The sequence below is a fragment of the Salvelinus sp. IW2-2015 genome, linkage group LG26, assembly GCF_002910315.2.
Source record: "Salvelinus sp. IW2-2015 linkage group LG26, ASM291031v2, whole genome shotgun sequence".
NCBI classification, from domain to species: domain Eukaryota; kingdom Metazoa; phylum Chordata; class Actinopteri; order Salmoniformes; family Salmonidae; genus Salvelinus; species Salvelinus sp. IW2-2015.
The window spans coordinates 42,811,091-42,823,771 of NC_036866.1; the positions used below are offsets into that span (position 1 = coordinate 42,811,091).

Here is a 12,681-nt window from a genome sequence, read left to right on the forward strand (position 1 = left end):
CCTTCATGTCTTAAAGTAATGATGGACTGTCATTTCTCTTTGCTTATTTGAGCTGTTCTTGCCATAATATGGACTTGGTGTTTTACCAAATAGGGTTATGTTCTGTATACCACCACTACCTTGTCACAACACAACTGATTGTCTCAAACGCATGAAGAAAGAAAGAAATTCCACAAATTAACTTTTAACAAGGCACACCTGTTAACTGAAATGCATTCTAGGTGACTACCTCATGATGCTGGTTGAGAGAATGCCAAGATTGTGCAAAGCTGTCATTAAGGCAAAGGATGGCTACTTTGAAGAATCTCAAATATATTTTGATTTGTTTATCACTTTTCTGGTTACAACATGAACCCATATTATATATGGAAAAGATATATATATATTGTTATATATCGTCTCATTCCCAAAAATGGAGTTGGTCCCCTTTGTTGATCTAACAGCCTACAGTCTTCTGGGAAGGCTTTCCACTAGATGTTAGAACACTGCTGCGGGCACTTGCTACCAATCAGCCACAAGAGTATTAGTGAGGTCAGGCAACGATGTTGGACGATTAGGCCTGGCTCGCAGTCAGTGTTCCAATTCATCCCAAAGGTGTTTGATGGGGTTGAGGTCAGTGCTCTGTGCAGGCCAGTCAAGTTCTTCCACACCGTTTGACAACAGATGTTGTATGGACCTCGCTTTGTGCACAGAGCCATTGTTATGTTGAAACATTAAAGGGCCTTCCCAAAACTGTTGCCACAAAGTAAAAAAAGTTGTCTAGAATGTCATTGTATGTTGTAGCGTTAAGATTTCCCTCCACTGGAACTAAGGGGCCAAGCCCGAACCATGAAAAACAACCCCAGACAATTATTCTTCCTCCACCAAACTTTACAGTTGGCAATATGCATTCGTGCAGGTAGCGTTATCTTGGCATCTGTCAAACCCAGAATTGACTGCTGCATCGTGAAGCGTGATTCATCGCTCCAGAGAACGCGTTTCCGCTGCTCCAAAGTCCAATGGCGGCGAGCTTTACATCACTCCAGCCGAAGCTTGGCATTGTGCATGGTGATCTTAGACTTGCGTACGGTTGCTCGGCCATGGAAACCCATTTCATGAAGCTCCCGACAAACAGTTATTGTGCTGACGTTGCTTCCAGAGGCAGTTTGGAACTCAGTAGTGAGTGGTGCATCCAAGGACAGACTATTTTTACTCACTTCAGCACTCGGCGATCCCGTTCTGTGAGCTGGTGTGGCTTTCAACTGAGCCGTTGTTGCTCCTAGATGTTTCAACTTCACAATAACAGCACTTACAGTTGATTAGTGCTGAAATTTGACGAACTGACTTGTTGGAAAGGTGTTATCCTATGATGGTGCCACGTTGAAAGTCACAGAGCTCTTCAGCACAGGCCATTCTACAGCCAATGTTTCTCTACATCCACTACATTGAAGGAGTATCCACATACTTTTGGCCATGTAGTGTATGTCACAATACATGTTAACAATATGTGTTAGCATATACAGTGAATTTGGGAAGAATTCAGGCCCCTTGACTTTTTCCACATTTTGTTACGTTATAGACTTATTCTAAAATTGATTAAATTGTTTTATTCCTCATCAATTTACACACAATACCCCATAATGACAAAGTAAAAACAGGTTTCAAGTCTCATAGCAAAGGGGTAACGTAACAAAATGTGGAAAGATTCACTGTAAATGTTAACACATATTGTTAACATGTATGGTGACACACTACAATTTGACATAAGTATTCGGACCCTTTATGCAGTACTTCGTTGAAGAAAAAGTCCAGGGGTCTGAATACCTTCCGAACGCACCGTATGTTACGGGATAATTATTTCAGTGATACTTGTACTGATGGTAATAAAACATTAGAACAAATGACACAAAAACAAAATTTAATCCTATTCATTTAAAAATGTTCTCTTCGCTTCTCAATTCAGCCATTTTACTGTTTTAAGCCGTTCCCACTTTGTTGCACCAGGGAATCTCTTCATGACAGCATCTGTGGAAAGAAAGCAACAAATACAAGATAAAGAGTACATAGAACAGTTAGGGGTTAGGTTTGGGGTCATGAATGCATATTCTTTTTTTATGGAAACAATTTTGTGAAAAGATTATCAGATTCAGTTCAATAAGAAATCCTTGAACATTAATGCCCTATGTGCAATGATTGAATTGTAAATTAAATTAAGGGATAGTACTTTTTTTTTTTTACAGCTCATAGCCAGTCAGATGGTTCCTTACCCTGAAAGTAGTCTATGGGCCAGCAGAAACTGTAATCCATGTTTCAGAGTTGTTTAAATAGCCACTTTGAACTTGAGGGGATTTGGCCACAAACATTGAACTTTGTCTAATTGCCCCCATCACCCACATAGATGGCTAACAAAAAAACGGACTATAAGGTGTAAAAATAAGTTAACTATCCCTTTATCATCTTCAATTTATTAAAATGGACAATTCATTTTTAAAGTGATACTGAGAGATTTGGAGATTATTGGTTGTTTTTCTAATTACCCAGAGTCAGATGATCTCATAAATACCATCGTTATGTATAATGACACAGCCAGATATTACAAGTTTAGTTAGGTCTGAAGATAATGACTCTAGCTTATGTGTACAACGCTACAAATAATACATACATATACAGTGCGTTCAGAAAGTATTCAGACCGTTTCCACATTTTGTTACGTTACAGCCTTATTCGAAAACATGAAGAAAAAAAATACGCAGCAATCTACACACAATACTCCATAATAACAAAGCGAATTATTATAATTATTTTTTTGACATATTTTTGCAAATGTATATAAAAAAAAATTACCTTATTTACAGTATTTAGATCCTTTGCTAAGAGACTCGAAATTGAGCTCAGGTGCAAAATACTTTACATGATTATTCAAACCGAAAATCAGCTCAAGTTCATCCTGTTTCCAATGATCATTCTTGAGAAGTTTCTACAACTTGATTCGAGTCCACCTGTGGTAAATTCAATTGATTGGACATGATTTGGAAAGGCACACACCTGTCTATATAAGGTCCCACAGTTGACAGTGCATGTCAGAGCAAAAACTAAGCCATGAGGTCGAAGGAATTGTCCGTACAGCTCCGAGACAGGATTGTGTCGAGGCACAGATCTGGGAAAGTTTACCAAAACATGTCTGAAGGTACCCAAGAACACAGTGGCCTTCATCATTCTTAAATGGAAGCAGTTTGGAACCACCAAGGCTCTTCCTAGAGCTGGCTGCCCGGCCGAACTGAGCAATCAATGGAGAAGGGCCTTGGTCAGGGAGGTGACCAAAAACTCCGATGGTCACTCTGACAGAGCTCTAGAGTTCCTCTGTGGAGATGGGAGAAACTTCCAGAAGTTTCCAGAAGGACAACCATCTCTGTAGCACTCCATCAATCAGGCCATTATGGTAGTGTGGCCAGACGGAAGCCACTCCTTAGTAAAAGGCACATGACAGGCCACTTGGAGTTTGCCAAAAGGCACCTAAAAGGACAAGATTTTCTGGTCTGATGAAACCAAGATTGAACTCTTTGGCCTGAATGCCAAGCGTCACATCTGGAAGAAGCCTGGTCACCATCCCTATGGTGAAGCATGGTGGTGGCAGCACCATGCTGTGGGGATGTTTTTCAGCGGAAAGGACTGGGAGACTAGTCAGGATCGAGGCAAAGATGAATAGACCAAAGTACAGAGAGATCCTTGATGAAAATCTGCTCCAGAGTGCTCAGGACCTCAGACTGGGGCGAAGGTTCACCTTCCAACAGGAGAACGACCATAAGCACACAGCCAAGACAACCCAGGAGTGGCTTCCGAACAAGTCTCTGAATGTCCTTGAGTGGCCCAGCTAGAGCCCGGACTTGAACCCAATCAAACATCTCTGGAGAGACCTGAAAATAGCTGTGCAGCAACGCTCCCCATCCAACCTGACAGAGCATGAGAAGATCTGCAGAGAATGGGAGAAACGCCCCAAATACAGGTGTACCAAGCTTGTAGCGTCATACCCAAGAAGACTCGATGCTGTTATCGCTGCCAAAAGTGCTTCAACATAGTACTGAGTAAAGGGTCTGAATACTTATGTAAATGTGCTATTTCAGTTTTTTATTCGTAATACATTTGCAAACATTTCTAAAAACCTGTTTTTGATTCATCATTATGGGGTATTGTGTTTAGATTGATTTTAGAATAAGGCTGTAATGTAACAAAATGTGGAAAAAGGGGTCTGAATAATTTTCCCGAAGGCACTGAACATACTGGACCATAGCCATTGTCGCATAGAATTACAACGAGTGGAGCGGACATTCCCATCCAAAACAGAATTGGTTTGGGTAACAGCAAGTAGCCTCTTTTCATAGGCGATGTATCTCTGACACAACACCTGTTATCCATATATGTGCATTCTGAGATAGAGACCTCCCCCCACCCCCCCCAAAAAGATCTGAAATGATCTTCTTCAAACCATTGAGCCTGAGAAAGCTCCTCCCTCACCCCCAAGGCAGAGCCCCTCCTAGCCATGATCTAAGGGCTTATTCCCCTTCTAATCATTCTAATTCTGCAGTCTATATAATATATGTACATACCTCTCAGGTTGCTTTTCAGCAACATGTCAACATCTAAAGCAGGGTTTCCCAAACTCGGTCCTGGGGCCCCAGGCGTTCCCCAGGCGTCCAGACGTTCTTTAGGACTGTAACGTTTGAGCCAGGGTGAATTTCCATCTGCAAAACATCAATAATTCAGTCAGATGTTGTAAAAGACTAAAAAGTATTGTAACATAATATATCCTCTGTATTTAAAAAGTCATACTAGCTAATACATTGACTTGTATTAAAAAATAAACCTTCTCAGTATTTATCTTAATCTCATGTACTATGTTTCAATAAAAATGCCTTTAAATAGCTAAATGAACCATAAACCAGTAGTCATCTCAATACTGAGCCAGCTAACGTTAACGTAAACTCACGTAAACTCGTACATCGCCTTGGTCCGTACAATTGCTCTTATTTTAGCGCCCCAAAAACGTAATACTTCCAGATCAACTGTAATGTCAATACCATTGTAAAGCACAATTTCTCTCCTTTCCAACATTATCAATTACATGACCTAAACGCTGCCCGTTTCTGCATAATTCAAGCAGGCAATGAGCCCCGTCGGGTCTTTTATAAATGGCGGGTGGGGAAGCGAAACTAATGCGTGATAGTGAGAAGGAGAGATGTTGTGTGGGAAAATTGCTTTTTTTCCACTCGATCTGTCCAACTTATCACCTTATCGCCTCTAAAATGTAAATAAAACACTATAAAGAGTTTATATAATGTGTCATTACATACCTATTTGAAGGTTTGTGTCGAATTTGAATCAGGTTTTTAGGGCGGTGCTAAAGTGATCTTAGAAGTAAACAGCGGCTTTGAGAATGATGATCGCATGCAATGATGATGCAAAAAATGACTAGGTATCCCTTACCCCCGTCACTGTCCATTTCTTATTTTTAAACGATGAGAGAAGTGCTACACCTGGTGGAGAGAGATTGTAAGACAGAAATAGTTGCTTTATGCGTGCTGTACGTTACGACATGACACGTCACGATGTAACGGAGGGTCCGTTTTATCAACTTTCCTCCAATACTATAGAGCCATTACCATGTCGATCAATGCTTGAATAGAAACCTAGTTCACACCCCCGATTTTGAAGTCAACACAGTCGCTACAGTCCCATTAGTTTTCTTTGTAGCCTCGTTTAAATGTTGCGGTTGCGCACATTTGTACGGAATGGGGTGAGTTTACGTTAGCCGCTAAGCTAATACCATATAGGCTTAACAGGCTAGCGTTAGCGTAGTTAGTGTATAGAGTTTAAACAAAAAAATACAACTCTGTAATATATAACACTTGGATGGGGAGATGTCAGGGCCTAGACCATACAAACGAGTAGAAATCAAACTACAATATTACCTCAGAGGAGCTATAGCTAAATCAATAAATTCAAAACAGAATATTATCTGGCGCCATTTTTTCTTATGTTATTCTATGGGCTAGCCTTGCTTATCAACCACAAACCCAGTCATCTCTATGTCAAGATCGCTAACAGTTTTCCCTCAATCAATTTACAGATTTAAAAACTTTACAATTTCAACATAAAAAGGTAAGTATCACTCAGATAACCATTTTGACTAACATTTTCTGTAGACAATGTGCTTGTGTACACTACATACCTGTTTAAGAGATTTTTAATTTTTTAAAGAGTAGGAGAAACAGTAAAAGTTGTCACAGGCGTCTTCTTCAAGTGTTGTTGAGGGGAAGGGAGACGCAAACGGCTGTGCTTCCTCACCCCCTGCTGGTGGCAACAGGCATAAAAATTCCCAATGGAAATCCTTGGAGGACTCAACCCAAAATAATAGTGGATTACAACAATATACAGTCATTGATTACAACAATACCTAAACCACGTGTTATGAACACAATGTGATTCCATAACCTTATGGGCAACCACAACTATAGTGAATGAAAATAAACATTCATACTTAGATAGGTTTCTGTGCGTTTTCAAAACTTGTACATCAGAAACTATAAACCTACAATAGTCTACACCATCTCAAACTAATCTCAAAATGAGATGGCAACATTTACAGTAGATACAAAGATACGACAAATTAGTCACAAGGTTGCCCAACACTAAATTAGAAAATAATTCATCCCACATGTGAGATTATATGCCATGTAAAAAATAAAAACATTTCTGGAACACATTTCAAAGCAATTAAAAAATGCATCGAACAAATAAAAAGGAATATTCTGAGTAAATTTTTCATGATGAAAATACATATCCATATGATATTGTTTTGTATGATATTGTTTTGTATGAGATTTATATATGTTTTAAAATATATGTCACGTTCTTTGATATACATGTATAAGGCCATTAATTACTTTTCTGTATGGGTACACCAGCACTGGTATCAGGCTGTATTAGCTAGTTAGGTTTGCTCTGACTCTGATTACAAACTTGCTAGCTAGCCAACTAACTAGCAATTAGCTTTAGCAGCTAACACAATTTATTTTAGCCACAACTTGCTAAGAAAAGACAAACTAGCTGTTTTCAGACAGTAAGATACACAAATGAAGTGCAGTTATAGAAAGCTTTGAAAGCAGCATCGTTGTCACCAACATCTTGTTGCGTCTGACCATGCAGAATGAACGGCAAGTGAAGTGCTCATGACTCCATGGTCGAGCAACACCAACAACTGCTCTCCTTCAGGGGCAGGGCTTGTTGTGGGAAGTGGCATGCAGGAAATGGAGAGCGACGACTTGCAAGTAACAAATGGAGTAAACTATATAAACTGACATTACACGCACTGGAGTTGCGTATCTTATTTAACAAACAAAACATTGAAATACCGTTATAGAAGGTAAGGTAAAAACCCAAACCGGTCCAGCCCTAGGTGGGTGTCACATTGATTAAACCTAGCCAGTGCTTTTAAATCCACGATGGGGAAGTTACAACCAGCACAGTCATTCACAATTCTCTCTCTCTCTCTCACACTCACTCACTTACGTATTGTCCACAGGGCCCAGCCAGGTGAGGTCCAGGGGCTCCCGGAGTGCCCATTGACCCAGCGGTAGTGGTGGCAGCAGTACCCATGTCTTCTGGTGCACCCTTTCCTGCCCCAGGGTAACCCCCAGCCACCATCCCAGGCTGAACTGGTCCGGCTGGCCCAAGTGCACCCCCAGCCCCGGGTCTAGTCCGAAGACCAGGACCTGCAGGCCCAAAGGCTCCCCCAGCTGTTGCCATCCCTGGGTGTTCTGCCATCCCATGTCCTCCCTGTCCTGGTCCTCCCTGTCCTGGTCCTCCCTGTCCTGGTCCTCCCATCCCTGGTCCTCCCATCCCTGGTGCTCCCATGCCTGGTGCTCCCATGCCTGGTGCTCCCATGCCTGGTCCTCCCTGTCCTGGTCCTCCCTGTCCTGGTCCTCCCTGTCCTGGTCCTCCCATCCCTGGTGCTCCCATCCCTGGTGCTCCCATGCCTGGTGCTCCCATGCCTGGTGCTCCCTGTCCTGGTCCTCTCTCCTGACCCAGACCCTGTCCCATCATCTCCTCGGGCAGCTTGATGTCTCCCACTCCCAGGGCCTCGTCCTTGTACTTGCGGACGAACTGCTGCATCTGTTTGACCTCTGCGGGGGTCAGCTCGTGGCACTTGGCCGGGTCCTGGTCGTGCTCCGGTAGCTGCACTGCCATCTGTTGCCGGCGGTAGGCTGCACCCTCCGTGCCCGCTATGGGACGCCTCTCTGGGGGCAGGAGCTCAATGTAGCGGACCGCCTGATGAGGGCAAAGTGGAGAGGAGAGAGAGGATATCAGGACTTTGTAAAGGAGATGGGAGGAGAAGAGAGAGGGGGGGGAAGATAGGAGAAGAGAGGGAGAGAGACAATGAGAGGGGCAGAAAGGACATAAAAAGGGAGGAAGGAAGAGTCATAGGCACAAATAGAGCGAGAGTGAAAACAAAAATGATAGAGATACAGAGATAAAGAGGCAGAAAGGAACAGACTAAAATTAAGCTGTGTTAATGAACTGATGTAGTTAAGGGAGAATTGGGCAGAGGCAGCCAGCTATTATAGGACAACTTACAACCTCTCCCTAAAGAACACATATTTGCTTGTTGAGGGATACGAAGAGATCATGAGCACTGGTGGCACAGAACTTCAAGTCAGTGACCTCTAGTGGACAATATCTTCCATTACAATACACCAATGCCTTGTTTAGTGAACTGAACCAGACCAACTAAAGACCCATAAGTCTATTATATTGCAACCTCAAGATTTTAATCATATTTCATTGTACAGCACATTATGATGACTTTGCTTCTGGAATGAATAGCATCATGCCAAGGGAACAGCACCAGATTCTTTCAGATTCAGACCCGTGTACACTACTCTTGGGATTCCTAGGTATTTTAAATCCTATGATACAGTAGTTATACCCTTACCATATACTGTTTGACCCCTGGTGGTGCCCACTCGTAGGTGACAGACATCACGGCATCCTTCCTGACTGGCACGACATTGACTGACACAGCATTAGGTCTGATTGCCCCTGGTTTAGACATGGTAGCGGGCCCAGCACCAGCCCCAGCACTGGCCCCATAACCGGCACCAGCTCCAGCACCATTCCTAGCACCAGACCCAGCTACGGCCCCCGGCACTGGCACAGTGTGGGGACTGTATGGTACAGCGGTGGCTGACATGGGGCTGGAGGAGATGGAGAAGGTGACCTGGTTGCCCTTGTATGTGGGGTCGCCGTCTGTCTTGAGCTTGGCGACGAGACCCGTGTACTTGGTGTCCTCAAACAGCTTGCCAACCTTCCTGTTATCCTCAGAGTTCATCTGAACATCGTGGTCCATCAGGCCACACTTACAGTTCCGGCAGATTTTTCTGTGGAGGGGAAAATCAATAAAGAAAGGGAATGGGTTAGGTTAGAATATATTTTTGGTTGTGCCTAAGCACTTTCAAATGTATAGGTTTCCTTAATGATCATCTGACCAGGAAAAACAGTAGGCCCTTTAGCAGCGTTTCCCAAACTCGGTCCTCGGGACGCCAAGGGGTGCAGGTTTTGGTTTTTGCCCTAGCACTACACAGCTTGATGAGTAGTTGATTACTTGAATGAGCTGTGTAGTGCTAGGGCAAAAACCAAAATGTGCACCCCTTGAGGTCCGAACTGCTAAAACAAAGGGAGACCTAAAACGAGGTGAGATCCCAGCTATGCAAGCTAAACCTGAGATGTGGCTTCATCCACCCGGCAAAACTCATTTTGACCTTCCAGAAACACAACACACACGTTTTCCACTGCCAATGAAGCCCAAGACTTCTTCAAGAAGCACATCAAACCCAACCCACAAGGGGACAAGCCGCCAGATGGAACCCCATTACTGGCTCATTATTCAGGTATGCTTTCCATGTACAATCATGCAGCTTAGCCTATGGCTATGATGCTGCACGAAGCATAAGAGAATGATGAGGATACCCCTCATGTTAGGGTACAAGGAACAATATTCCTATTATTGCTCCTACAATGCTCAGCAATGATGCCAATTAATGAACAATGGACAATATATGGATCCTACAGCTATCCTATTTTTTGTGTTACTGTTCAGACATTCAGGCTTGCATATCTGTCATACCTTGTTTTTTTTTCATTACCCACTCCTAATCCTCATGTCTGCTAATTTAATTGTAAAGGTCTAAATTGGTTACTTATATAGTTTTACTTTAATAATATTATTATATATACAGTACCTACTCAAAGACCAAAAATATGTTGCTTAGGAGATCTCAGGCTGCCACTCGGCGTTATGCTACAACCCTGTAATTACAGTGCAGGGTAGGGTAAACCCCGGTTGGAGGGCTAAGGGCTAGGGAGGAGGGGGGCTGGGTAAGGGGGAACGATTTATAGAAAGGGTCTTCTGGGTGGGGAGTGACCAATGGTTGGGTTTCCCTGTGGTTCTGCTTTTTATTTGACATCTATTGGCTTATCAATACTAAAGATAACAATTACATTTTAGAAAAACAATGTCAACACTAGCTGTTCTCTCATGGAATTTGAAAGGCCTTAATATTCCTATCAAGCATTCCAGAGGTCCTGATATTCTAGCAATGTTTTTTTAGCTAGGTTTTTTTGCCCATAGATTTTGTCGTAATGTTTGAGTCACTCAAATATCACATGAATACACATTAGATATGGCAAAATCTATACAATTGCAAGAAAATTTGCTTTAAAACTGCAAAATGTTATTTCCGCCAACAAGAGTGGTGTGAACAGTTTATCCCATGAATGTTCCCCAATGCTGGAAGGGGGGCCTGAGTGAAAAGGTTTGGGAACCCCCGCTATAGATTACTGAGAATATTCAAGATAAACAAACAAACAAAGAACAATTACAAGTTAACTTAGTTTTAAAAAGCACAACCTCAACCTTTCTTGAATATGACACCACATTCATGTAATTTTGTCACGTGTAAAGACATTGTGTAAAAACCTTATCAAAAAACCATTAACACTCAAAACAACAAAAAACCCTAGAGTATTTAAATTGTATTAAATTTGACTAAATTACTCACGCAAAAATGTACCAAGAAAAATACATTCTACTTATTAATATTATTTACATAGAAATATGTTTTAAATTATCCAAAATGTGACCAGTGGACAATATTCAGAAAGTATTTCAAAACCCACACAAAGTAGGCTATTTGATTGACAACGATTCTTACTTCCGTAACAATGTAAAAATGCAAACTACAATTCAGATACTATTTAAAAATGTATATAACCTCTCTAAATACGATTTAGTACAAACTAGGCATGACACAAAATGTAGAAAGAGTAGGCTACCTTGACAACAATTCAGTGGATGTGGATTCAGTGGACGTGGTGGAGGACATGTTGGTGTTTAACAGACACCTACCACTTTCAAAAACGACTCCAAAACCCTTGCTACTGTCACTTTAGTTCCAGGCTATGTGGTACATCGGTGAATGGTGGGACTTGGGGCAGACACACTTCATGGAAACGTAGGCTCCCCTCTCGGGTGTGCTCTCCCTCTGCTTCCTCCTCTCCCCTGCTTCCTCTATTTTTTGCCTGACCGACTAACTACAGAGTTCGCCAATGTTAGCTGATTAGTTACGTAGCTAGGAAAGTATCCAAATGAATTGCATCGGTAGAAACGGGACAAAACAAGCAACTTCTTAGCCGTCTATGTAAACAAATATCAATGCAACTCAATATCATATAAGCTCCACTGCGTGAGCACAAATCCTAACAAGACAGCGAAGCTGTAAAAAAAATTGGAAAACAAGGCAATGTACAGTTGAAGTTGGAGGATTACATACTGTACACCTTAGCCAAATACATTTAAACTCAGTTTTTCACAATTCCTGACATGTAATACAAGTAAATATTCCCTGTCTTAGGTCAGTTAGGATCACCACTTTATTTTAAGACTGAAATGTTTGAATAATAGTTGAGAGAATGATTTATTTCAGCTTTTATTTCTTTCATCACATTCCCAGTGGGTCAGAAGTTTACATACAGTCAATTAGTCAAACGTTTCAGGTAGCCTTCCACTAGCTTCCCAGAATAAGTTGGGTGCATTTTGGCCCATTCCTCCTGACAGAGCTGGTGTAACTGAGTCAGGTTTGTAGGCCTCCTTGCTCGCACACACTTTTTCAGTTCTGCCTACACATTTTCTATAGGATTGAGGTCAGAGCTTTGTGATGGCCACTCCAATACGTTGACTTTGTTGTCCTTAAGCCATTTTGCCACAACTTTGTAAGTATACTTGGGGTCATTGTCCATTTGGAAGACCCATTTGCGACCAAGCTTTAACTTCCTGACTGAAGTCTTGAGATGTTGCTTCAATATATCCAGATAATTTTCCTGCCTCATGATGCCATCTATTTTGTGAAGTGCACTAGTCCCTCCTGCAGCAAAGCACACCCACAACATGATGCTGCCACCCCTGTGCTTCACAATTGGGATGGTGTTCTTTGTCTAGCAAGCCTCCCCCTTTTTCCTCCAAACATAACAATGGTCATTATTGCCAAACAGTTCTATTTTTGTTTCATCAGACCAGAGGACATTTCTCCAAAAAGTACAATCTTTGTCCCATGTGCAGTTGCAAACTGTAGTCTGGCTTTTTCATGGCGG

The 12,681-nt window shown here is 42.0% G+C and overlaps 1 protein-coding gene across 1 annotated transcript in view; it reads right to left on the reverse strand.

Annotated features, from left to right (window-relative positions):
• LOC111952651 (testin) overlaps nucleotides 1-12,681 on the reverse strand; it is a 41,868-nt gene that overhangs the window by 10,775 nt on the left and 18,412 nt on the right. The window contains exons 3-4 of the mRNA XM_023971544.3: nucleotides 8,969-9,413; nucleotides 7,546-8,304 (exon numbers count right to left, since the gene is read on the reverse strand). Of these exons, the coding sequence (XP_023827312.1) occupies nucleotides 7,546-8,304; nucleotides 8,969-9,413 (1,204 nt within the window). The remainder of the gene's footprint in view (nucleotides 1-7,545; nucleotides 8,305-8,968; nucleotides 9,414-12,681) is intronic.